Below are 27,410 nucleotides of genomic sequence, written 5' to 3' on the forward strand. Positions count from 1 at the left end.
CGGGATGCTTAACTGAGCCACCCAGGTGCCCCAAGAGTCAACGTCCTCTTAAAGTGAGATAGTAATTCCCAGCTCAGAAGGTGTGATGGATACTGTGCATCATGTACAGACTTCTTTTGTCGGTGAGGTCCTGATAAAGCCAACCTAAATCAAAGATGTTCTAAATAAAGAATGTCTTGGGGCGCCTGGGTGGCTCAGTGGTTTAGGCCACTGCCTTCGGCTCAGGTCATGATCTCAGAGTCCTGGGATCGAGTCCCGCATCGGGCTCTCTGGCTCGGCAGGGAGCCTGCTTCCCTCTCACTCTCTCTGCTTGCCTCTCTGCCTACTTGTGATCTCTCTCTGTCAAATAAATAAATAAAATCTTAAAAAAAAAAGAAAGAAAATAAATAAAGAATGTCTTTATGACCAAACATTATAGCTTAGCCTAGCCTGCCTTGAACGTGCTCAGAACACTAACATTCACCTACAGGTGGGCAGCATCAGCTAAGACAGAAGCCTATCTTGTAATAAAATAAAATAAATAAATAAATTGGGGGTTGCCTGGGGGGCTCAGTTAAGTGTCCGACTCCTAATTTCAGCTCAGGTCCTGAACTCAGGGTGCTGGGATCGATGCCCACATCATCCACCCCTGCCCCCACTTCCCTCTGCCTGTGCCCCTCCCCCTGCTTGTGCACATACATGCACTTTCTCTCTCTCTCAAATAAATAAATAAATCTTTAAAAGAAATCCTAAATCAAACCATCATAAGGCAGGGACCATCTGTATACACATATATCTTTATCTCTTTATATATTCCTTTTTAACACAAATGGTAGTATATTATATTCCCTGTTCTGCAACCTGATTTTTTCACTTAATATCTTGGATATCAGGGCAGAGAAACACAATCAAGAGCTTCTTCATTCTTTTACTCACTGGCATTGTGTTTCATTCTACAGATGGGTCATAATTTGAGTATTCCTCTATTATTAGATACCAATTTTACTTCCAACACTTTGCTTTAAAACGAAAGAATGGGGCACCTGGGTGGCTCAGTCGGTTAAGTGGCCGACTCTCGATTTTGGCTCAGGTCATGATCTCAGGCTTCTCAGATTGAGCCCCGCATGGGACTCCCTGCTCAGCAGGTAGAATGCTTCTCTCTTTCCCTCTGCTGTTCCCCCACTCGTGCTCTCTCTCTCAGATAAGTAAATAAATCCTTAAAACAAAGGACAGAAATGGTTGAAAAAATAGACATAAATGAAATAAGAATTGAATGACTGTACTTAGGGAAAAAAGTGAAGAGAAAGATAAAACCAGGCTCAGAAATGAAGTCTTAGTTACATGTTCCCAGGGAAAAAGAGGTTCAACTGAAAATTAAATAAGTGCCATTGAATTAATGCCAGAAAACGACGAAGAAAATAAAAGAGAAAGAAAAAGAATCACAGAAAAAATGGTTGAAATAGGAGCCAGGCAAAGAAGATGCAATAGACGGATTTATTATCGGATTCCTCAAAGAAGGAAAACCAAACAGGGGTGTAGTACTAATATTAAACACTGTAATGCAAGAAAAAGTCCACAAATAATTGTGGGCACTACATACTGAAAGGGCCCACCAACCACCTGGATGGTAAATTGTCCTATAACGCCAATACTGATAAAATGACAGAGTGAAAATAAAGAAATAGCTGGTTCAAAGCTAGAGAAAGAACAGAGAAAACCAAAAGACAGAATAAAGATAAAAGCAGACAATGGTACAGTGCAGAGAAAGAGTAGACTTAATTTTAGGAAAAAACAGACTCTTTGGGGAACCCGGCTGGCTCAGCCCGTGGAGCACGGGACTCTTGATCTCAGGGTTGTGAGTTAAGGCCCCATGCTAGGTACAGAGATTGCTTAACAATCAAATCTTTAAAAAATCAAGATATTTGTTTTCTGGGGGGACAAAAATAACCAAAAGGCAAGCAACTAGCCAATCTAATCAGTGGGTGGGGGTTAGCACAAATCTACAAAATAAGAACTGAAGGGTGCCCGGGTGGCTCAGTGGGTGAAGCCTCTGCCTTCGGCTCAGGTCATGACCCCGGGGTCCTGGGATCGAGCCCTGCATGGGGCTCTCTGCTCAGCAGGGGCCTGCTTCCCTCTCTCTCTGCTTGCCTCTCTGCCTACTTGTGATCTCTCTCTGTCAAATAAATAAATAAAATCTTTAAAAACAAAACAAAACAAACAAAAAAATAAGAACTGAAAAGGAGGAAATGATTGCTGAAGCACAGGAAATTAAAAGAAATGAGAATTCTTGGGGTGCCTGGGTGGCTCAGTGGGTTGAGCCTCTGCCTTCGGCTCAGGTCATGATCTCAGGGTCCTGGGATCGAGCCCCGCATCGGGCTCTCTGCTCCGCGGGGAGCCTGCTTCCTCCTCTCTCTCTGCCTGCCTCTCTGCCTACTTGTGATCTCTCTCTGTCAAATAAATAAATACAATCTTTAAGAAAAAAAGAAATGAGAATTCTCCACCAATTTCTACACAAAGTTTAAAATCTAAATGAAATGGATCATTTCCTAGGAAAATAAAGTATACCAAAAGTGACTGAAATAGGAAACCTTACACATATAAATTCCCATAGGATAAAAAATTCACAACAGGGTCACCTCCCCAAAGCAGCAGGACCACATGATTTCTGCAGTGAATTTTTACCAACCTTTCAAAGACCAGTGCTACACAAATTGTTCCAAAGCATAGAAAAATAAAAACATAGTTCTAATTTCATTTATAACATCTAACTTTGGTCGCTCAACCTGATAAAGGACATCAGAAAATTGCAGATTAGTATCACTTGTGGTTATCAGTGCAAAAACCCTAAATCAACTGTTAGCCAACAGAGGAAGGGAGGGCTATTAAACTGGCTGAAGAAAGAGCTCACCACAGCCATGTCCCAAAAGGCAATGGTAAAATCACATCTAATTATAAAAAAAAACAATTATTTTGGGATTCTTCATATTGGCCAAAAGCACATAACACATTGGAAAGCATTCATTCAGCAAGAACTCCTGGACACCAGGTAAGAAGATCTGGGCCAGGGGAGCTCCCAGCCCCCTCCTGAAGCCCAGCAGCTCTGTTGCCCAAGGGGACTCATTTGACTTGGGTCAAGCATATAACCACCCCACCCTCTAGGTGTCATCAAAAGCAGTGGTGACCGGCGACGATCACGGTAAATGGTGAGCAGGCAGACCAGCCAGAAATACGGCAAGATGATCTAGCGAAGGGGTCGGCCAAAGTGTGCCTTGATGAACTCTCACACACCCCTGGCAGGTCTGGAAAACTGCATGAACACATGAATTACCCTCATTTAGAAGAGGTCACAGAGGGCCCAAGCTGCCTACCTATCTCTAGCACAGCACGGGGCTGTGCCCACATAGAAAGCAAGAGTTGCCAAAGGCTGGAAGCGTCACGGCCTCAAGGGTTGCAGTGTGTTCTCTGACCGACCGCCAGCTGACCAATAAACTGGGATGACCCAGACCTCTAGGAAGCCAGGATGAAAAGTAAAAGTAAGGAATACGAAAGACAAAAGCTAAGCAGATATCGCAGCAGCTGCACATCGTGTGTGGAGCAGGACTCTAGAACATTAGTCTGGGGCGCCTGGGTGGCTCAGTTGGATGAGTGTCTGCCTTTGGCTCCAGTCATGATCTCAGGGTTCTGGGATTAAGCCCCACATCAGGTTCTCTGCTCAGCGGGGAACCTGCTTCCCCCCACCCCCGCCACTTCTCTCTGCCTGCCTCTCTGCCTACTTGTGATCTCTGTCAAATAAATAAATAAAATCTTTTTTAAAAATTTTTAAAAAGAAAAAAAGAAAATTAGTCTGACCAAGTCACTAAACCAACATAGACCAGAATAACAATTCTAGGGGAATCAGAATGCACTTGCTACAGTACAGTATCCAAAAGAGCCAGTTTTTAGGGGTGCCGGACTGGCTCTGCACTCAGCAAACACAAAGAGGGGACAAAATAATGATCCATACATGGGGAAAAACAATCAGTCAGTAAAAACTGTCTCCAAAAATTTCTAGATATTGGAATTAGCATAAAAGATTGCTATTATTTTTTTCTCTTTCTCTCCCCACACTACCTCCCAAATAAATAAATAAATCCTTAGGGACTCCTGGGTGGCTCAGTCATTAAGCATCTGCCTTTGGCTTAGATCATGGTCCCAGGGTCCTGGGATCAAGCCCCGTGCCTGGCTCCCTGCTCAGCAGGAGCCTGCTTCTTCCTCTCCCTCTGCCCCTCCACCCTCCTCGTGCTCTCTTTTGCTATCTTTCTCTCTGTCTCTCTCAAATAAATAAATCTTTTTTAAAAAATCAATAAATATTTAAAAAATTGTAAGATAATACAACAATGCGACATCAATAAAAAGAAACTAGAAAGAAGCAAATGGAATTTTGGAGTTCAAAAGTACAATAACTAAAATGTAAATTCATACGTTCTCAAGAGAAGACTTGAACTGATAGAAAAATCAATGAACTCCAAACAGAGCAATATAAATTGTCCAGTGAAAAAGAAATAATAAGAATGAAGAAAAATGAACAAAGTCTCAAAGACTTGTCACCACCAAATATACTAACATACATGTAATTAGAGTCCTACAAGGAGAGGAGAGAGGTTAAAAAAAAAAAAGGAAGGACGTTTTTTTGAAGAAACAATGGCAGAAAACTTCCCAGCTTTGACGAAGAATGTTAATCTACATCTAAGAAGCTCAAAGAACTCCAAGGAAGCTAAACAGAAACACCTCAATCCCTAGACACATCACAGTCAAGTTGCTGAAAATCACAGGCAAGAAGAAAATCTCGAATGCAGTAAGAGAAAAGCAGTTCTGTAGGTACAAGAGAATCACAGTAAGATTAACAGCAGACTACTCATCTGAAACTATGGAAAGCCAGCGGTAGTAGAATTACAAATTCAAAATGCTGGAAGAAAAAAAAAATCTGTCAGGTGAGAATTCTACATCCAGCACAACTGTATTTCAAAAATGAAGGCGAAATAAAAACATTCCCAGAGAAACAAAGATCAAGAGAACTTCCTGCAGATCCTCCTCGCAAGGAATGCTAAAGGAAAAACACAACGATCAAAAACTTACTTGGGGAGAAGAGACACCACTGCAGTTGCTGCCGCATTGGGGATTTCTGACTTAAATTCAGGTGTCTTTTATGAATAACGAAAAGCAGCAAAAGTCAACACTATCAGGGCAGCGTTTTCAAAAAGAGAGGAAAAAGACAGGTTTGACCCTACTCGGTTTCAAGACTGTATTATTCAAGGCTTCACTGAAACTGGTATTGATTTGGAAGCAGTAGCAAAGTTTCTTGATGTTTCTGCAGCAAAACTTGATGACACAATGCACACAGGTGTCTCTGTGCTGGCTGTACCAGAAGACCCAGAGAGCACGCGAGCTCAGGTTTCCGACAAGTCAATCAGTTGCTACAAAGACCTGGACAGAGGTTCAGAGGATGAATTGAGCATGCGGCTGCTGTTCTTAAAGGGTTTTTCCGAGCCGGAGAGGAACTAGCTGGCTCTGGGGACTGGCGTTCTTCTGGCTAATGGGACACCTAATGCGTCCATTTCTAGGAGACTTTCTTTATCATGCGAATTTGGTTAAAGAAGGGGTCTCAGCAATTTTCCTGTAAAGCTCTTTAAATCGTGGATCCAAGAGAGAGGTATCAATGCAGTAGCTGCAGGTCTTCGGTAAGTCAGTGCAGATGATGCACTGGGGAGACTTTTTCCTCCCAATCGACAAAGCACTAAAACTTCACCAGGGATTCACTGAGCCAGGCTTGAAAGAACTTTCGGAATATGTTCAGAATTAGGAAACCATAGGAGCTCGAAAGGAACTCCAGAAAGAACTTCAAGAACAGATGTCACGTCGTGATCCATCTCAGGATATAATTTTGTATGTTAAAGAGGAGTTGGGAAAAAAAAAAAAAAACAACCACCATCCCAGAACCCGCTGTCATTGGAATGGTCTGGTCCAGTGAAATGAGCGGCATGGAATGGAACCAGAAGGAAGAGCCTGTAGCAGAACAAGCCATCAGGCACTTGAGGCAATACAGTCCTCTACTTGCTGCCTTTCCCACTCAAGCTCAGTCTGAGCTGACTCTGTTCTAGAAGATTCAGGAGGATTTGCTATGGCAACATTCATTTCATGAATGCCTTCTAGAAAATAGCGGTGCTTTTTTATCAAGCTGAAGTCCTGAGTGAGGAGCCCATGTCGCAAAGGGGAAGAAGTGTCTTCCTTGAGCAAACAGGAAGTTTGCAGAGTGGCTCCAAAGTGCTGAAGCAGAATTGGAGGCTGAAGCGGAAGGAGGAGACAGTTTCAGCTGACTATACCCTCAGCAGAGCAAACCGTTGCCGATCAAATGTCACATTTCATGCGGCCCAGTTTTCAAACCTTCCTACCTCCCTATATCAAGTACCATGTAAGGGCTTTCATGGCACTTAGTTTAGTGCCATGGGTTTAATTTCCCAAACCATGCTGTAAGTCGCTACAGGACCTACAGATTTGAATCTAATGCTGCATTAATCGTTTCAGGTATCTTCTGCTTCCTATAATAATGTAATTTATTTCTACTGTAATAATGTTATTTAAGGCCTCCCACAATGAACAGCTCACTTTATTCCCTGGGTTTTCTATATAAACAGTTTTCAAGATACGATTTGGTTAAAAATGTGTTATAAAAATTCTGTTTGCAAATTAAACTATAAAAGTAAAAAAAAATTTTGTGGCGATCTATAAAGCATGAAGATAGAATATATTTGATGATGACAGCCCAAAGGAGCCAGGTAGTGACAACAGGTTATAACTCAAAGGTATGGGAAGAAATAAAGAGCACTAGAAATGACAAATGCATGGCTTAATATAAAATATTCTACAGGGGTGCCTGGGAGGCTCAGTCAGTTATGCATCTGCCTTCAGCTTGGGTTATGATCCCAGGGGCCCGGGATCAAGTCCCAAGTCAGGTTCCCTGCTTAGCGGGGAGTCTGTTCTCTCTCTCTCCATCTGCCTCTCCCCCCGTTCCTGTTATCTCTCTCTCTAAGAAATAAATAAATAAAATATTTTTTAAAGTTTCTAGAAATACATTTTCTTTGTGCATATATCTAATATATATATATATAATATATATAAAATATATATAAATATATTTTCCCAAGCCATTTCAAAGTAAGTTGCAGTAATCAAAAACTTTCACTCCAAAATATTTCAGTGTGTATCTCCTAAGAAAAAGGACTTTTTTGGGGGGCATCTGGGTGGCTCAGTGGGTTAAGCCTCTGCCTTCGGCTCAGGTCATGATCCCAGGGTCCTAGGATGGAGCCCCACGTTGGGCTCTCTGCTCAGTGGGGAGCCTGCTTCTCCCTGTCCTGGTCTCCCTGCTTCTGCTCATTCTCTTTCTCTCTCTCAAATAAATAAATAAACAAAATGTTTAAAAAATATACAAAATTTTTATTTTAACCACCTGATGCCCATCACAAGTGCCCTCCTTCATCCCCACCAGCTATTTCCCCCTCCCCTCACACCCCTCCTCTCTGGTGACCACCAGTGTGTTCTCTACAGTTAAGAGTCTGTTTTTTGGTTTGCCTCTCTGTCTTTTTCACTTTGCTCATATGCTATTTGTCTTTCTCTGACTTATTTACTTCACTTAGCATTATAGTCTCTAGCGCACTCCATGTCATTGCAAATGGCAAGATTTCACTCTCTTTTTTAAAGACTTTATTTTTAAGTCATCTCTACACCCAATGTGGGGCTTGAACTCAAAATCCCAAGATCAAGAGTCACATGCTCTACTGACTGAGCTAGCCAGGTACCCCTCATTCTTTTTTATGGCTGAATAATATCCAAAATATATTCTTGAAAGGACAATCAATGGATACAGTAAAGTATCAGAATGGTACTATTTGCATTAAAAAGTAGAACATTATATATGCGTATTCTCTTGAATATCCAGAAAATTCTTAAGAAGGATATGGGTGATATGGAAAGAGCAAACAGGAGACAGAGATGCAAAGGAGACTTTTCATTGTCTATCCTTTTTTCTTCTTGGAGGAGGAAGAGTTGGGGGCATGATTTGAAACCAGAAGTGCCCTCAGTGAGGTAGTCACTTGGCAGAGCCCGTTTCTCACCCACAAATAGTAGAAGAAGAAAGCAAACTAGGGATTATTTCATGGATTTGCCTGGCATCCTGCTGCAGGGATTAGATCTTCACTGTATCATTCCAGTTTTACTGTATGCACTGCTGAAGTAAGCACTGGGTACCTTCTTCTAATAACAATTTTAAAATGTAAATATTCCTTTAAAAATCAAATAATGAAATTTGGACTCAAAATATGAGTTAAACAGCAGATTAGGCACAATTGAAGAGAGACTTCAAAAACTGAAATTACCAGAATTCAGTACAAAGAGATGAAAAATGTAAAAAAGAATTCAAGGGGCACCTGGGTGGCCCAGTCATTAAGCATCTGCCTTCAGCTCAGGTCATGATCCCAGGGTCCCAGGATCAAGCCCCGCGTCGGTGGAGAGCCTGCTTCTCCCTCTCCCTCTGTCCCTCCCCTCTGCTCACGCTCTCTGTCGTTCTCACTCTTGCTTGCTCTCTCTCAAATAAAATCTTTATTTGATTAAAATCTCAAATAAAATCTTTTAAAAAATTAAAAAATAATTCAAGAAACACACAAGACAAAGTGTGAAATCTAGAACACATATAATTGGGCCCCCAGAGGAAAACAGGGAATATGGAGAGGCAATATTTGAAAAACTCAGGACAACGGAGAGGCAATATTTGAATATAGTAACTGTGAATCCATAAGCCACAAAAAGAATTAAAATCATCCCAGAGTGAATTTAGGAGATGCCAGAAGTAAAGAAAAACCAGAAAAATACTTAATGTAAGTGAAACTTTAAAAAAAAATGACTGTATAAAATAATACCAATGTTTACCCTATGGGATTTAAAAAACCAGGACAGAAGTAAAATACTACATGGTGTTAATATTCTAACGTCTTTGCATCACGTTGGGAGAAGAGTTGACATTGATAAATTTCAGATACTAAGTTAAGTATGCGGAATAAAAAAGTAGAAGGTAATTACTAAAAATAGAAAGGGAGTGTATAACTTCTAAATTAGTATAGATTAAAAGTGAAAACAGGGGCACCTGGGTGGCTCAGTGGGTTAAGCTTCTGTCTTCAGCTCGGGTCATGATCCCAGGGTTCTGGGATCGAGCCCCACATTGGCCTCTCTGGTCAACAGGGAGCCTGCTTCCCCCACTCCCCGCCTACTTGTGATCGATGTCTGTCAAATAAATGAATAAAATCTTTTCAAAAAAATTAAAATTAAAAATAAATAAAAAATAAAAGCGAAAACAGGTAAAAAACAAAACTGAAAAGAGGTAGCAAACTCAATTCAGAAGAAAGCAAGGAATGAGATTACATGTAAGAAATTTTGTACAAACAGGAAAAACAGAAACCACAAAATAAAATGGTAAAAATGAATCTAATTAATGTACATAGGTTAACCTTTCCAGTGTTAAGCATCTGTCTTTGGCTTGGGTCATGATCTCGGGTCCTGGGATGGAGCCCCACATCGCGCTCCTTGCTCAGCGGGGAGTCTGCTTCTCCCTCTGCCTGTTGCTCCCCCTGCTTGAGCTCTCTCTCTCTGACAAATAAATAAATAAAATCTTTTAAAAAATCAAAAAAGAAAAAAAAGAAAAGAGAAAGACTGTCAGAATAGATGAAAATCGAAATAACAATACAAAAAAATAGCTCTATGTGTTTTATAAGAAACCTATCTAAAAGTTAGTCACAGAAAAGATGAAAGCCAAATAATGAGAAAACATGCACCATGTCAATACTAACCAACAGAATGCTGGTTAGTACTTAGTAGTATTTAGTACTTAACACAGGCATAGTATGTCAATATCATAAAACAGACTTTAAGACAAAAACATTACTAGAGAGTCACGACAAATTGAAAGAAGTTTTAATTCATCAGGAAAATACAAAATTATAAGAGGTATGTAACTAGGGTGGCCTGGGTGGCTCAGTGGTTAAGCAACTGCCTTTGGCTCAGGTCATGATCCTGGAGTCCCGGGATCGAGTCCCATATCGGGCTCCTTGCTTGACAGGAAGTCTGCTTCTCCCACTGACCTCTTTCCTCTCATGCTCGCACGCGCTCGGTCTTGCTCTCTCTCTCAAATAATAGATAAAATCTTTTTTAAAAAAGAGGTATATAACTAATGACATAGCTGTAAATTATACACAGAAAAACCTGACAGAATTATAAATGAGAAAGAGACACTCTTCAGTCATAGGGGCAGACTTGAACACAGCTCTCGGTAACTGCTACAACAAGGAAACAGAAAATCAGTGCAGACAGAGGAGGGATGAATGACACAACCACTGAAGAACCTGACCACGGTACCGCGCACACTTTTCAGTACATTCTGATTGTTCACAGAAATACTTGTGTGCTCTGCTGTAAAAGAAATCTCAGATTTCCAAGGACTGAACTAGAGGATGTTTTCGAACCAGAATATAATCGATGAGAAAAATCAGTAGAAATTTCTCAGGTTTGGAAATGAAGAAATGCAGTTTTAAATAATGCACGGGGCAAAGAAGAGGCTACAATGAAAACTAGAAAATATTTTGAACAGAATGAAAGTGAAAATATGGTATCTCAAAAAGTGTGGGATGTGGCTGTAGGGCTGTAAGGCTGAAAATGTGTAGCCTTAAACATGTACGTTAGGTAAAAAAACAAAGGCAGAAATTCAATAAGCCACCCATCCACTAAAAGAATTTAGGAAAATATGCAAATTACCTCCAAGGAAGTACAACAGGGGTCAAAAGAACCAGAGAGTATTTTTTTCACAACCCCCATTCTTGGTGGGCTGTAAGGAACAGCCTGCTGGTCACATTTGGCCCACAGGCCACAGTTTGTTGATCCAAGAAGGAAGGAAAAGAATAAAGGTATGAGCAAAAATTAACGCAACAGAAAACAAATATATAACTGGAAAAAGATTCAACAAAACCAAAACTTGTACTCTGGTTAAACAAACAAACAAAAAACAAAAGAAAAGGAAACAAAAAACAAAGCAAAACAGGGGCACCTGGCTGACTCAGTTGGTAGAGCACGTGACTCTTGATCTCGGGGTCATAAGTACAAGCCCCACTTTGGGTGTAGAGCTTACTTAAAACAAAACAACTAGTAAAATTGATAAACAGCCAGCAAGACTGACTAAGAAAAACAGATGAAGACCAGCATTATCAATACCAGGAATGAAAAGAAGCTATAACAGGGTGTATAATAAGACCCTACAGATAGCAAGAGGCTATTATAATCAATTTTGACAGTAAATTTGAAAAATGAGGAGAAATAAACATTGCTTGAAAAATATAGATAATCTGAATAGTCTATTAAAATAGACTAAAGAGGGGTGCCTGGGTGGCTCAGTGGGTTAAGTCCTTGCCTTCGGCTTGGGTCATGATCTCAGGATCGAGGGCCTTTGCCATCAGGGGTGCTGGGTCACTGGATGGCGATGTATGTGGAAAATAATGAATCTTGAGTCTACTTTGCGGTCACATGCAAGCATCAAGTCCAGGTAGACCTCAGTGGGGAAGGCAGAACAATCAATGTGACATATTCCTTCTGCTTTATTGGACTTGTGTTGCTTCTGTTCATCACTGTTGCTTTGGGTCTTTGTTTCATGGTCGAAACCTCTATTCTAATGAGTTTTATTCTGATGAGACTTTGTTGCCTTCATGTAAAAGAATACAATTGTTTTAGGTCTGTCTTAAAATTTTGAATTATTTCAATTTTTTTTGTTCTTTGATACCTTTTTAAGAAGATTTTATTTTTTAAGTACTCTGTACACCCTATGTGGGGCTTGAACTTACAACCCCAAGGTCAAGAGTCACGTGCTGTACAGCCTGAGCTGGCCAGGCGCCCTTTCAGTTGGAGACTTCTGATCCATTTTCACAGTCCATCATTCTACTGGTCTAGTCATTTTGCTTTCTAGAATCTGCTTACACAGTCTTTCAGTTTCCCCTTTTGTCCACTGTTCACATGTTAGCACATTAAGACCCTTTGTGCACTCAGCATATGCTTGTCTCACTGAGGTTGGCAGAAAGTAATGTGTAAAGGTTGCATCACTAGGGACACTGGGGGAGACCTTCGCCAGAGTGAGTTAGCACCACAGTGAGGATGAGTTTTTGTTCCTTAAGCTTGCATAATTCGTTTTAGATATGACCTTAGAGGTACCAGTGCCGGAGTGATCACCTTTGGTTGGGACAGTGGTTGGGGGCTCCGGGGGGGGGGGAGAGGGGGAGGGAGGCAGCAAGGCAACCCCATCAGAATAAACAGCTTTATAGAAAAAGGGAAAAGAGGGCTCTAGGAGGGCATGGCAACAGACTGCGCTGATAGGGCTAGGTGAGAATTACCTTGATGGCGACAGACCGGTGAAAAGCTACACCCCTAGTGAACGGTCAGCTCAACCTGGACAGACCCGTATGGCGTGGGGCAATGAATAGGGCTGATGGGATAGTTGGAAAAGAAAAGAGCTACGGTCTAACGTCTCTCTTTTCACTGTGCCCGTGACAGCTGAGGACTGCAACCTGGCTGAACCTCCTGTGCCAGCGGAGCCCTGAGTGACTCCAAACCAAGCCCAGGAGCTTAGGCCCGGGTGGGGAGCCCATCACAGACAGGGGCATGGTAAGGGACAAGGACTCTTCCTTCAGCAGCGCCAGGGATCCTCCTATCCGTACTGGGGGCCGGACTTGAAGGCAAGCTGCGAGCATCACGCGGGCCGAGCGCAGTGGCTGGGGGTGGGGGTGGGGGGGCGCCGGCGATGTCCGTGTGCGGACGCAAGTACGGAGGAGGCAGGCTTCGCGGTCCGAGCTGGCGTTGGACACTTACCTTTCCAGGTGCTCACGTTATCTAAGCCGGAGAGGGAGACCCTTCTCGGTGCCACAGCGCTCTCCAGCCTCCCCACGTGGTGCGCGCTGCCCGCCGGCGGCTGCACCTGTCGCCGCTCCGAGAGGTGGCTCGGCTTCGGGGGGCGCGGCGGCGGCGTGCTAGCCGCGAGGTCGTGTTCTGTGGCCTCGTAGGGCATGGGACCTTGGTTCTTATCGACCTGAACAGTGGCATTTAAGGGCGTTTCTGGCAGCGGCGAAGAGCAGCAATCCCTGGCCGGCCCAGTGCTGTCTCTGCTCCGCGTCAGGGCAGCCTGCGGCCGCAGGGAAGGCACCTTCTGGGAGCCGCTCCCGCCGCGCGAGGAGCGGCCCGAGCCAGGGTGGGGTGCGGGCTGTGGGCCGTCGACGAAGACGTCATCGGACGAAGCCTGTTCCAGCGAGCGCTCCGAAGTCGAGCAGCTGTCGCACCTGCTGGGCAGACTGCGGGAAGAAAGCAGAACGTGTGACCGAACGCAGCAAGTCGCCGGCGGAAGTGAGAAGACGAAAGCCACCTCCGTGCGATGGAAGCTGTGCTGGCCTCTTTCCCACGCTGCCACCGTCCCCTCCGCCCCCACCAATCCCTGGGGGCAGGACATCGGGCTCAGACACGTATGGCGATGCGAGGTCAGACATGAAAGCCACAAGCATGAGTCATCCCCGGCCTGACGGCGCTCTGTCCCCACTTCGGCTGCGGCAGGAAGAGGTGAGGGAGACGCACCCACTTGAAGATGCCACGGCAAAGTGGCCCCGGCCCATGGCAGTGCCCAGGAGGCAGTGGAGGTTCTGCGGACACAGGCAGGCGAGCACGGAAGCGTACCTGGCATGTCGCGGTCGTCCAGTCTCACAGTTGGACAGAATCAGATAGTCAGGAAGGGACACAAACTCTGACTCGCTTCTGCTGTCCTCAGTGGCCACGGAATCCGCGCTTAGGTCACCTCTGGGTCCGGAGGCGCTGGGGGCGTGGCCGCTGGGAAGGCAGCTGCGGGGCGCCTGCTGGAGGGCTGGGGGCCCGCGAGAGCAGCTCTCGGCCGGATCTGCCGGACAGAGCGTTGCCCGGGTTAACGGCGAAAGGCGACTGCAGCACTCACTCGTCCGTGCTCCGGCAGCATCTACAAGGCCAAACAGAAGATGCAAATCACAGCTGGTGTTTGCCGTGATAGAGGTGACCATTTCCCCGAGCTATAAACAATGTCTGGGGAAGAAGGCCCGTGTTCCAAGACTGAAGTGTTGAATCAATTAAGAGTAAAAAAAGCGAAGCATTCTTGGCCTCGAAGTCTGCACTAACGTAGTCTACTCACAGCTTCTTTATGGCTCTTGGCCGTAGACCCGCGCGGCTGTTTATTCACTCAACACACACGTATGTTCCACAGAACGTGCGCGCGCATCATGCATGCGCATGCGCGCAGATGTGCGTGTCTATGCCTGCCTGGGCACGATATCCCAGTGCACGCACTGTGCACGCAGCGCTGTTTCAAGTGAGCTCAGATAGACTCTGGCCTTTCTGGAGTCTACAGGCCGCTGGAGGAGACAGACAAGTGAAACATAAATAAAGAATCCTGGTAATGATGTGTAAGAAAAAGGAAAGAAGGAAATAGGGTGCAGTGGCCGGGAAAGCCGCCATTTCTCAAGAAGCATGACACTCAGAACCGGCCGGCGAAAAGCCTGCTTTTATCTCCCCTTTGAACCCACTGGCATGAGTTTGGTATTCCTGCGTCCCACTGATGCAGAACTGCCTGAGTTCAAGTCCAGGGTGTGCTGTTTGCTGTTGGAACTGTGGGTTTGCTACCGACCTGCTGCCGGTTTGCTTCTTTGTAAGGCAGAGATGCTAATAGCACATAGGCCACAAACTTCGTCTGGGGACAAGATGAGCTCATGCACGAGAGCATTTAGCAGAGCTCCCGGCCAAAGTACACTCGAGGCAGTGACCAGCTAGGGCTGCTGGATACAGGACCAAACACTTCATGTGAAAAGCCACAAGAAAGGGCCGGGGTGTTATTCTCACATGAAGAGGACTCAGCTCTTACGTCCTCCTAAGAACTGAGGAGGGGGGGCTACAGGGAATGATAAAGGTCATAGGGGTGGTTTCTGGCTTCTTCCAAATTCCTGCCAGACCTGTTTTCTGCCAGGTTCTGACTCATTCCTGTTCTTCTTTGAATACTGGGAAATACATGGAGTATCTGTGTTTTACGATAACTTCTGCATGAGGCAAGCAACAGAGGGGACACACACCTTGGCACACAGACACAGAAGTGTTAGGCTGAAGGTGGGGAGAGCTGGTCAGGGACGGTTGCCTTCTTTGCATCGGTTGGACTCTGGCCAGGAAGGACTCATTGTGGCTTCGCAAGGAAGCTTCAACCCTTGTAGCAAGAATACAGGGCTTTGCCATCGCATCGTTTCCTTTTATTCCAGAGCTCCAGAAGCTCAGTGATGGGACTGAAGTTTCCCAGGAAACACGCTGCAGCGCCACCTAGCGTTCGATGTGTTTGGGGGTGAGAAGCGCGACGTTGATGGGGTTGGCGACTGCAGTTTAGAACTGACGCGAAAGGAGATCAGATTCAAGATGGCGCAGGTAGCCGAAGTGTGACTCCGCTCTACAGCCCAGGAGTACAGTGGATGCAAGAGAGCAAGAGTGAGAGTGAGCGAGAGCAAGAGAAAGCAAGCAAAGGGGAGAGGAAGAGAACGGGAGGAAAAGCCCACAGCAACCTCAGAGCTAATTTGCTTTGCACAAACCTCAAGCCGATGGGAGATATGAGATATGAGAGTTCTGGCTTTCTACCGCCCACTGCTGAAAAACCCGATCAACAACAGAAAACCTGGGGTTCCATGAATTACTAAAACACACTGATATTTAATATTTCCAGGAAATCAGCAGCAGCCACGTTCTACCTTTAATGCACCTCTCCTGTGGCACATTTGAACCAGGTAAATGTGCCACCCAAACGTGCCGCAGGACAGAAGTGGTAAAGGCAGAATGTGGCTGAGGATGTCCTGGAGCCTGTCCACACACACTGGAAGCAGCGGCAGTCGGCATCGTCACTGGTCCCCCCCACCCTCCCGGCGGCCACCTCCTCCACCCCCGACCCCTCCCCCCTCACCTGCGCGCTCCTCCAGCTGGAGGTTGCAGACCTGACTGATGCTGTACACCCACACCAGCATCTCCACCTCGGTCTTGGCCACCAGATAAAAGGTACGCGAAGTCGTCTTGACGATGAACACAAAATTATTCTGAAACTCCTTGCGCAGGAAGCCAGGTCCCGCGTGCCTCCAGACGGCACACTCACTCAGGTCGATGGCGCGGATGGGCTTGCTCGCGTGCTTGCTGCGGTAGTACTCCAGCACGTCCGGGCTGCCGCTCATGCGGCCCCGCCGGAGCACGAACCAGCGCCGGCGCCAGGCCTGCAGAGAGGCGAGGGGACAGTGACTTACCATCCTGATGAGGGGAGATCACCGCAGTGAATTCAGGCCAAGGCCACCGCCTCGGCTGGAACGCAGTGCACAATGCCTTCAAGCCGGCTCTAGCCAGTGACTGCAAGGACAGCCCTTCAACAGTCACGCGGCACAGGGACATGATAGAAATGGACACACGCTCCCGCTAAAGCCCCTGGTGACTGGTGAGGAGACAGCTGGCTTACCACCCTCCATCTCGGTCCAAAAGCCAAGATAAGACTCTCAAATCAGACACAACTGAGGACTGCCCGCCACTGCCAGAACACTCTAGCACACCTCTACACAACTGCCCGGCAAGAGAAGACTTACACACACTTGACACAGTCATCACCATCTGAAGTGGATGACTGTCTTGATGTAAAGCCCCAAGGGCTTCACAATAACCCATTTAGTCTCCAAAGCTATACTTGGGAGCAGTCACTATTTTGATGTCCATTTTCCATATGAGAGCATTGAGGTTTGGAAAAATGAACTAAGGCTAATCTGTAAGGAAGGGATGTGAACTCAAGTGAGCATGGAAGGAGCAGTAGCGAGCGTGAGGTGAAAACAGGAGAGCGGGCTCTGGGGCCAACTCTTCACAAGTGTGTGACTATGGACTGGAACACCTCTAGGCCAAAGGATTTTTTTTTTTTAACAGAACGAAACAAGCACTGCAAGGGGCAGAGGGAGAGAGAATTTTCAACAGATGACACACTGAGCACAGAGCCTGACTCAGGGCTCAGTCCCACCCCTCTGACAGAATGACTGAGCCAACACCAAGTCACTCAACCAACCAAGTCACCTAGGCGTCCCCAAGGTATGTTTTCTGAAAGATTTAATTTATTTATTTCTCAGAGAGGAACAGCACGCACAAGCAGGGATAGAGGCAGAGGAAGAGGGAGGAGCAGGTTACAAAAAAGTTACAAAACTCCATCCCAGGCCCCGGGGACCATGACCTGAACCGAAGGCAGACACTTAACCAACTGAGCCACCCAGGTGCCCGAGGATTTTTTTTTAGATGTTAAACACTTGAGTGTTCACCTCCTAAATCAGTGTTTCCTGATCAGGGATTGGGACGCCCCAGGGGCGTCTGAAAAGAGGTGTGTTTCGCGCATCCTGAAGGCCAAGGGTGGAGGAGGCGACTGTCGGGCCCTGGGGAGAAACGCTGTAACAGGTAAAAGGAACTTGCTCCAAGCCACAGGATCTCAGAAAGAGCCAAGCGCCGAGGTAAAATGATCAGGGAAACCTTAGTCTGTGCTCAGAAAAGAGAATGATGTTCCAAAGAAACCAGCACCAAGACATGGCTTCGCAGACACCCACGTTCCCCAACCTAGAAGAGCTCCGTCCCGGGGTATGAAGCCTAGGAAAAGACGTTAATTTGCAATTGACCATGGCCCCGCCGTTGTATAGAGTCCTCGGTATCTGTAAACTTCCCACCGTCTCCGGGAGAAGACCTTCCTCAGGTTCCCCATTTCCCCACACTAGACACCTCGCTCTCTGCTGGGGAGAGCGGGGCACCGACAAGGGTGACAGGCTGCTGGCTGCGGCGGGCTCTTCTCCGCGGGAGCTCCTCATGTTGCAGCTGCCAAGGGCAAGTGCAGAGATTTACAGCTCTGTACTCGGCTCTTCCGAGCAGCAGGTGCGACAGCAGGAAGCGTGGGCTTCTGCCAGGAGGCGTGACGGCCACTGGGACAGGAGGTATTTCATATTTCGAGCTTCACGGGTGCCTGACACATTTAGAAGCCCACCGACCTGGAGGCCAGGGGAGAGGAAAAGCCCCCAACTGGAGCATTCGCGACTCCCTCCCTGCCCAGGGAACAAGAGCTCCAGCGCAGCAGAGAAGCTGCCCGGGTCCTGAGAGGCGGAAGGCCACTCAGGCCAATGGCCAACCATTACATCTCAGACCAGAAAACCCTTCTGAGGCCGTGGCAAGGGACAGCCACAAGAAGGCAAAGGTGCCGCTTCACGCTGGGTCGGGACAAGGAGGGGGATCGGTGGCTGGCAGGTGAGCCCCGGCCGCTTCTGCCTTTACGGACACTGTAAACATCTGAGGACAGGTCGGGCCACTCAGAAGAGGGACAAAGCATGTGATTAAGTCCTTATTTTTAAGACAGGAGAAAGAACAGCATGTTCGTGTGCCCACGATCCAGGAGGGACAGAAAAGCGGCTGAGTCCATCAATCCTTGTCACAAACACTCAGCCTCGGATGGGAAGAGAAGGAGCTCGAGCATCGCTGCGGGCTTTGGGACGTGGGGGGATGGGAACTGGGCAAACAGGGACACAAAACCTAATCCCTGGGTCCCCTGAGACGGTGCGGGCCCAGCGAGGGGTCCAGAGGATGCGGGAACACCCAGCGCGCCTGCTAAGGAAAGCCTTCACGGGGACTCTGGGTCCCCGAACTTCCCAAAGGCGACTTCAGTCGGGAACTGTGAAGGGGAACTGTGTTATACTTCCCAAAAGTGACTGTAAAAGAGGAACTCTGAGTGCAGAACCAAGTTTCTACTGAACTGCTCTCAGTCTTATGGGAACAGCTTTCTCTTCCTTTGACAGCAGTTCCGGGGGGTAATACTGAGGGTCTGCATGCGTCCCCGCAGACGAAGAACACAGAAAAGCGGCCGCGAGCCAGTCCCGAGACAAGCCCGCTGCACAGCTGGGATGGCGAAGGGGCAGAACTAGGAAACGGGAAGATTCCAACCGAGCACCAGCGCCGAGGCGGCCCACGGAGGTGTCGGCTGGGAACGGCGGGAGCGCAGAGGAGAAAGACACAGACATGTCTGGGGTCACTCATTTGTTCAGCAGCCGCCTCCTGATGGCCTCCTGCTGCTCGCGACAGCATGGGGACCACGGAGGCGGGCGCACCAGGCACAGGCTCTCTCGCACCTTCCTGTAATGCAAGTGTCCCAGTCAGGCTTTGCATTCCCCAGACACCCACTTCGGAGACACAGCACCGGATGGGGAGCAGGGCCCCTCGCCCCACAGGGCACCTCTGTTCCAGAGACCCCGGTGGATTTTGGTAAGTGACCATTCGGGCCACTTGTTTCTTCTCTTCCCACGCTCATGCTTCAAACTCAGCAACAATGAGCCCAGGAAACCCGATGCCCCATCCTGGGCCCTAGTAAAAGCAGAACCCAGCCTCCGTGAGCACTCCTCTACCTACAGCCTCGCTGTGTGGCCGCAGGTGTTCCGGGTCTCGTAAGTAATACACTTGGATTTCTTCAAAATCTCCTCATGGTTGTTGCTAAAGGACTCCTGGCCGTCATAGTAAGAACCACAAGGGCCAGTCCGGCCACGGCAATGGGACTGAGGGGCTGAGACTGGCCCGACAGGCACCAGGATTGAAGAGGCCTAAACCGTCCGAGGGCCGGCAGTTCCGCAAGCCGGGGCAGCAGGAGTGGAAGCAGAAGGAAAAATGGCAGGTGCCCAGGAACTCCCAGAGGAGGCAGCACAACTCACCAGCAGGCCCTCCCGCAGGGTTTCATTGTTTTATTTTGTATTTTTTTTAAAAAGAGTGTATTTATTTGAGAGCAAGCACGTGCACGTGCGAGGTGGGGGGGGGCAGAGGGAGAAGAGGGACCAGCAGAGGGACCACTAAGCAGGGAGCCCTTCTGGAAGTGGGAGACATGTGATATCTGAAACTGCTGGCCAGCACCAAAGAGAACCTCTTTGCATTGAAATAGAGCAGGGATGCCTGGCTGGCTCAGTCTTGATTTCGGGGTTGTCAGTTCGAGCCCCATGTTGGTTATAGGGGTGTAGAGATTACTTAAAAATAATAAACTTAAAAAAAAAGATACAATGAAATACGGCCACAAGGAAGTTATCAGATCTGACCAGAGTCATGTCAGAAGGACTCCAGAGTCAACTTAAAGAAGCTCCTACTGGCCAAATATGGAACAATTTGAGCCTTAATAAACATACTAATTACAGTGGCTGGAAACCCATCAGCTATGTTTAAATCCATGTGTTCATCATGATATTAAAAGAGAAGAAAAAGGGGCGCCTGGGTGGCTCAGTGAGTTAAGCCTCTACCTTCAGCTTGGGTCATGATCTCAGGGTCCTAAGATCAAGCCCCGCATCTTGCTCTCTCTGCTCAGCAGGGAGCCTGCTTCCTCCTCTCTCTCTCTGCCTGCCTCTCTGCCTACTTGTGATCTCTGTCTGTCAAATAAATAAATAAAATCTTTTAAAAAATAAATAAACAAAATCTTTTAAAAAATAAATAAACAAAATCTTTTAAAAAAAGAGAAGAAAAAATTTTCATCCTCAGAAGGTGGGAGGGAGCCACTCCATTAATCGTGCAAACTGGTCATTGCCCTGCTTCTCCTACGAGCAGACCACCAGGAAGATGAAGGGAAACATGTTTTTATAAATGTATTCTGACTCATAAAGGAAAATAAATGATAGAATCGGAGTACCAGCGTTTTGCTGTCCCTGGCGAATCAGTAAGGATGCATATTAAGCATCAACAACTGCTCAGGAAGCAAAACACGCAGACGTTCTGTGCCTTCAGGGGCCTGGCATGGACTGTCATCAGCCAAAACCCAGACTGTGGGAAATTTGGCATCTCAAAGGCCCAGGTTCTTCCCCAGATCAACGATGAGAAAAATAAAAGGATGGGAGGAAGGCTATCTATGAGATCAAACTTTATTTTTAAAGATTTTATTTATTCATTTCAGACAGAAAGAGAGAGAAAGAATGCAGGAGCTGGGGGGAGAGACAGAGGCAGAGGGAGAAGCCAGACTCCCTGCTGAGTAGGGAGCCTGATGTGGGACTTGATCCCAGGACCTGGAGATGATAACCTGAACTGAAGGTAGACACTTAACCATCCGAGCCACCCATGTGCCCCAAAACTTTATTTTTCTTTTAAGATTTTATTTAGGGATGGCTGGGTGGCTCAGAAGGTTGAGCGTCTGCCTTCGGCTCAGGTTACAATCCTAGGGTCCTGGGATGGAGTCTCGCATCAGGCTCCCTCTCCCACTCCCCCTGCTTGTGTTCCCTCTCTCTGACAAATAAATAAAATGTTTTTTAAAAATAAAGATTTTATTTGTTTGAGAGAGAGTAAGCAAGCATGAGCGGGAAGAGGGGCAGAGGAGAGGGAGAAGCAGACTCCTCTCTGAGCAGAGAGCCCGATGCAGGGCTCCATCCCAGAACCCTGGGACCATGACCCGAGCCAAAGGCAGATGCTTAACACTTAACCAACTGAGTCCCCCAGGCGCCCCGATAAAAAGGATTTGAAAACAATTCCTCTGGAGGCCATGTTCACAGATCCATTGGATAAACAGTTACTAAATGCCTATCACGTGCCAGGCCTGTGCACAAAGGGAAGGTTTGTCAGAGAAGTTCTAGACCCACAGAGGACAAGAGGCCTGAGGGCTGCTGTCTCTTCTCACTTGGGAGCTGCTGACCTTTGAAAGTGCGGGATGGCCGGGTTCCGTGGCTGCACGGGTCTCTACCTTCTCTCTCCTTGGACCTCCTCTACTGGGCAGGTCACAAGCAGCTCGGGAAGCCAAGATGGAAAGTGGGGAAGTCAAAAGTTCAGGATAGACTGTGAAGATGAGTGTGTCCTGCAAACAATCAGCCAAAATTCCGACTCAGAGAAACAGACTGCAAAAATGGGGAGGGGCTGGAGTAAAAGTCAGGACCTGCATTTGAATTCTGACTCTACTTCTGACTTTCTGGGTGACCTTGAGCAGTTAGCTCGACTGCTGGGAAGCTCAGCATCTGCCAATGGAAATGCTGTGCCCTGGCCTGCCTCCCATCCGCTGTCCCCATGGGGAAGCAATGAGAAACGGACAGCGAAACATTCTCAATCTGAAAATAACTTATAAAAAAAGAAGAAAAAAAGAAACTTATAAAATGAGGATGGGCCTGGTTTTCACCGGGGCACAAGGTACTGCTTGCCCTGGGGAAACTGCTTCTCCCCTTTTGGAACCCATAAACCCCACCGTACACTAATGGGTTGTGAGGGCTCGTCCAGCTCTGATAATCAGAGATCTGTTTCCCATCAGCCTTTCCTGCCACAGCCACCAAGCTGACTCATTACCTCCCCACCAGTATCATCTCTAACAACAGAAACCTGCAACATCCTGTAACCTTGTGGAAAAGTGTTTGTGCTACCACTGAGCTCCTCCAGGAAGGCATGTCTAGATCACAGGTCTCTGCATTTTTATGGAAACCATAGCAAAATAATCGAATCTCATCCTTCTAAGAGTAAAAGCTGTGTGTTGTTCTCCTCTTAAACCAACCTAACTTGCTGCCTTCATAATTTACAAACACCTCCTGGTTTGTACCAACGTGCAAGTGAGACTTGAATCTGAACTTCACTGTGATAGGCTGAACTGTGTCGCCCCGCCCCCGGTTCATATGGACGCACGCACAGAAGGAATGTGTCATGAAGACGCAGAAGGAGGAGATGGCAATTGACAAGGCAAGGAGAGAGGCCTGGGAGAGATCCATCTCAGCTCTCAGAACCAACCCACCCTGCCGACATCTGGGCCTCAGACTTCTAGCTTTTTTTTTTTTTTTAAGATTTTATTTATTTGACAGAGAGATGCAGCGAGAGAGGGAACACAAGCAGGGGGAGTGGGAGAGGGGGAAGCAGGCTTCCGGCCGAGAGGGAACCCAACGCGGGGCTCGATCCCAGGACCCTAGGATCATGATCTAAGCTGAAGGCAGAGGCTTAACAACTGAGCCCCCCAGGCGCCCCATCCGACTTCTAGCTTCTGAGACCGTTGGTGTACCTGGCACTGGACTGACCACAAACCCACTAGAAAACTAGACCAAGCATATGCACCAACTGCTTTAGACACTGGATGACAGTCAGCGCAGGACGGCGAGCTGGATGAGAAGAGAAACAAAAGAGGTCAGCTCAAGGCCCGCTCTGGCTTTCACAGCCTGTGGGCGCATTTCTAGCCTACACTGCAGGCAGGGGGTCCCACGCAGGGTGTAGCAGCCTTGCACAGCAATCTTGCAGAGCTGAGAAGACAGAGATCACAGCCTCAGATGGCTGAGGCGACAGAAGTTCGGGGAGCAGGGGGAGTAGCAGAGAGGAGGGAGCCGGGTAAGGAAGGGGTTGCAGAGATCCGCACAGGAATTCCCCGTAGCTCCCGCGCAACCTAGCAAGCACGTGTGGGGTCAGCTCCCTGAGTGGAATCCGGTGACAGCTACCGGAGACACAGACTGAACCACCCGCAGGGCCTGCAGGGCGTGCATGGCGCTGGGACGTGTAGGGAGCTCTGATGAGCTGCAGAGGAAGAGCCAGAGACGTTCCGTAAAAACTCTAGAAAGGACACAGCTTAGAGTGAGAAAGAGGCCAAACTGGCCCTGGAGCGTAACCATTCTAGACTTGCCCTAAGAAAGCTTAAAAATAAGCCTGGGAGGGAGGGGGCGGGGCTGGGGGGCTCAGTCCGTTGAGCAGCTGCCTTCGGCTCAGGTCATGATTCCAGGGTCCTGGGATCCAGCCCCATGTTGGGCTCTGCCCTCAGCAGGGAGTCTGCTTCTCCCTCTGTCCTTCCCATGCTCTCATCAATCAATCAATCAATCAATCAATCTTTAAAAAACAAAACAAAGCAGCAGCAGCAGCCTTGGACTGTTACTGACTTGGACAGTTACTGACTCGCCCGAAGTTCAACGAAGTTCAACACTTTGTAAAGGAAGACAACAAAATCCAGATACTCTACACTATAACAGTTACAGTGTAAATAATCGCCCCCAAACTACTAAAATATGGAAGGAGCCAGGAAAATGGGGCTCGTCATCAAGAAAAAGATCAGTTAATGCATAGAAGCCTAAAAATCACAGAGATGACAGAATAAGCAGACAAGAATTTAGAAGTTATAAAGTTTGTTTGAGGTTTAAAGGAAAACACGTAGATTATGAGAGGAGAAATCGACAAAAAGCAAATGGAACTTCTGTGGTGAGAAACGGAGTCTCCTGAGTGACCAGTGAATGTGAAACACAGAGCAGGGAGAAAAACGAACAGAAACACCCGGGCAGCTGCTGACAACGCCCTTTCCTGGGCCTCCCCTCCAGGGAGCTGAAGTCAGCAGCCCCCTTTCTAGAGGTAAGCGGCCAGAATCGAGGAGAAAGGAGGAAGTCAAGAGACACAGTACACACAAAGCCTCTCCTGAAGGGGAAGGGCATTCTGGACAGCAGTGTTTGGTCTGGAGCCTCAGGCCCGACAGAAATCCAAGGCAGCTTCATGAAGCTTCTCCAAACGATCTGCTTATAGGTCAGAGCCCTGTGAAGACAAGCAGAATCCATCTGTCTCCGAACCACAGTCTCAAGGTGACCATTTCAGCAGAGAATTCCTCACATTTTACGGCTTATGAACCCCTTAGAGACATGATGAAACGCACGGGCCGTCTCTCATCAGAAACGTGCATGCGCCCACTCTGTCCTTCTCTCTCGCTCTCACCCCGTCTCCCACACACACCCCCCTCCACCGTCCCTCCTGGACTGCATTCCCTTATCGAGCTACACAACACTCTCCTTTAGTGGCCTCTTGGGCTTTCATACCTGTTGACTACTATGTATTTGATGATGATTCACAAAAGTATGCTTCCAACCTGGACTTTTCCTGGGAACTTTGGACCCATGTAATCAACAATCAGATATTTCCACTTACATATCTGTCTCTTAAACTTAACATGCCCAAACTAAGCTCTCAATTTCATGGCCCTCAAAGCCATTCCTCCTCCAGCCTTCCAGTCTCTCAGGAAATGCTACCCCCACGCATCCATCTTCTAAATCCAAGCCGTGATCTTTGCTTCCACCTTGCACATCCAAAGCATTAACAAGTCCTGTGAACTCTGCTTTCAAAACATTCCAAATCAACCCACTTCTCTGTCCACAGACCCTACAACCACCCTGGCCCGAGTCACCCACATCCACTCTCAACACCCACAATAAATTCGTTCTCGACAGAGAAGTCAGTGATCTCTAAGTAACCGAAATGAGATCATGTTGTTCCATTGAGTAGCCCCTTCTAGAGGTTTCCTGATGCTTTCACAGTAAAATCCAAAGTCTAACACGGCCTAGGAAATCCCATATGAACTGGGATTTCTTTTGATGTTCCTGTCACTGAGGCTTGAACTTCACTGTCATATCTTCAGAAACCTTCTCTGCTCATCTAAATTCAAGGGGCCGGCCACACGCCTTCCCCACCACATCACCCTAGCTTAATTCCCTCTAGGCCACTGCCAATACCTGGCATTTTCCTTGTCGTTTGAGATTTGCTGTCTGTTCCCCTGCTCCCCTCCATGTCCCACTGCACACAGCAGAGGCCTTGTGTGTGGGTCACAGCTTTATTCTGTGGGCTGATACTTCTTGAGTGAATGGATTCCATACAATTTCATGGTATCACAGACCGAGGTTTAAAATACTACTCCTGAGAAACAGGAGTAGCTCTGTGGGTTCATAAGAAACCTAATCACTGGGATTGTGCCAACAACTGGGGATGTGATGCAGAACGATCTCAGAGATCTTGTCTGTGAGCTGGACCTCAGGTAGTCAAGGCAAGGCTTGGTACTGGACCTTTTTTTTTTCAAAGATTTTATTTATTGGGGTGCCTGGGTGGCTCAGTGGGTTAAAACCTCTGCCTTCGGCTCAGGTCATGATCTCAGGGTCCTGGGATCGAGCCCCACATCGGGCTCTCTGCTCCGCGGGGAGCCTGCTGCCTCCTCTCTCTCTGCCTGCCTCTCTGCCTACTTGTGATCTCTCTCTGTCAAATAAATAAAATCTTTTTTAAAAAGCTAAAAAAAAGATTTTATTTATTTGACAGAGAGAGAGAGAGTACACGAGCAGGGGGAGCCGCAGGCAGTGGGAGAGAGGGAAGGAGACTCCCCAAAGAGCAGGGAGCCCTACGTGGGCCTCAACGCCAGGATCCCAGCATCATGACCTGAGCCGAAGGCAGATGCTCCACTGACCAAACCCCTGAGGCACCCTGGTCCCGGGCTTTCAAATCAGCCAGGATGAAAGTGGGGTGTGAGAAGGATCAGCTAAGCACATGTACGATGAGCTTTTATTGGTTACTAACATAATCAAAGCTGAACTTGGAGCACTTGCACAGTGACATATACCTGGCTGGGTTCGAGCAAGTTTGGGCTCCAGAATTCACTCCAATAAAACTAAAGTGGCCCGTCTGGATTGTGTCCATTGTTGAGAGACACTGAAATGAACTGAGAAACATCCTGAGAGTCTCTGAGGCTGTAAAGAGACACCTCAGGGTTAAATTGCTTCTCTGGCCAGAGTGATTACTGTCCCTTCGTTCCAGCGGAGTTGGCCCCCTGCCCCCTCTGCAGCAGTGAAATCCCAAAGCTGTGAAATCATTTCCTCTGCACAGGACGGGTCCGAGAGCTACCTTCGGAGCCAGGCGCTCCCACTCCGCCGCAGGAGCAGGGCCCATGTGCAGCTGCAGCGGGTGCTTAGGCTGTGACCCTTTGGCCTCGCTGTCCTTTCGGCCACGGCAGTTTCGGACTTAACCCATTAGAGGGCCTGTGTGGGCCTCTGGGCTCGCTCTGTCCTGGCCAAGAGATTCCCATGGCTCTCAGCGCTTCCAAAGCAGCTGTCCCGATCGCCGCGGCCGCAGGGGACGCCTCCGCTCGGCGGGGAAACGGGGCTCACAGCCTTCTCTCTCTCACCGACTCGGGCCTGTCCCCATCCTGCCCGTGTGCCCGGGGACGGCAAGAACATGGCCTACCGGGTCCCCAAAGTGTCTCCAGAGGCTTTCACGGGCTTGGCACACGCCACAGCCGCCACGTGATGCACCCATGTCACTGGCTGCTCGTGCAAGAGAGTGACACTAAGGGAATGAGAGAAGGCCGCCGGCCACTTGGCGATCTAGTTAAACAAGTTACAGACAGAGCCTCGATCTGCAAGAAACCAGGAAGGCACAGCAAAGGAAATCTCCAAGGGCGGGGCAAACAGAAGGCGCCAACAAGATGCTTGATTTCAGCCCAAGCGCACAGACATGCACATTAAACGCAGATGGACTCGACGCTCCGCTGAAAGGACGTTCACTGGCTCGGCTGCATGAAGAGCAGGTCCGTG

At 47.7% G+C, this 27,410-nt stretch overlaps 1 protein-coding gene, 1 non-coding gene and 1 pseudogene across 3 annotated transcripts in view; 1 reads left to right on the forward strand and 2 right to left on the reverse strand.

The window, feature by feature from the left end:
• GAB3 (GRB2 associated binding protein 3) overlaps window positions 1–27,410 on the reverse strand; it is a 78,498-nt gene that overhangs the window by 21,794 nt on the left and 29,294 nt on the right. For both annotated transcript variants that reach the window (XM_045996179.1, XM_045996178.1), the window contains exons 2-4: window positions 16,037–16,337; window positions 13,759–14,050; window positions 12,907–13,382 (exon numbers count right to left, since the gene is read on the reverse strand). In XM_045996179.1, coding sequence (XP_045852135.1) covers window positions 12,907–13,382; window positions 13,759–14,050; window positions 16,037–16,337 — 1,069 coding nt within the window. The remainder of the gene's footprint in view (window positions 1–12,906; window positions 13,383–13,758; window positions 14,051–16,036; window positions 16,338–27,410) is intronic.
• Window positions 5,151–6,627, forward strand: LOC123935401 (annotated as a pseudogene).
• On the reverse strand, window positions 8,150–8,252 carry LOC123935700. Its single transcript, XR_006816978.1, has one exon. It is a non-coding gene; the product is annotated as a U6 spliceosomal RNA (small nuclear RNA).

Source organism: Meles meles, chromosome X (genome assembly GCF_922984935.1).
Source record: "Meles meles chromosome X, mMelMel3.1 paternal haplotype, whole genome shotgun sequence".
Classification (NCBI taxonomy): domain Eukaryota; kingdom Metazoa; phylum Chordata; class Mammalia; order Carnivora; family Mustelidae; genus Meles; species Meles meles.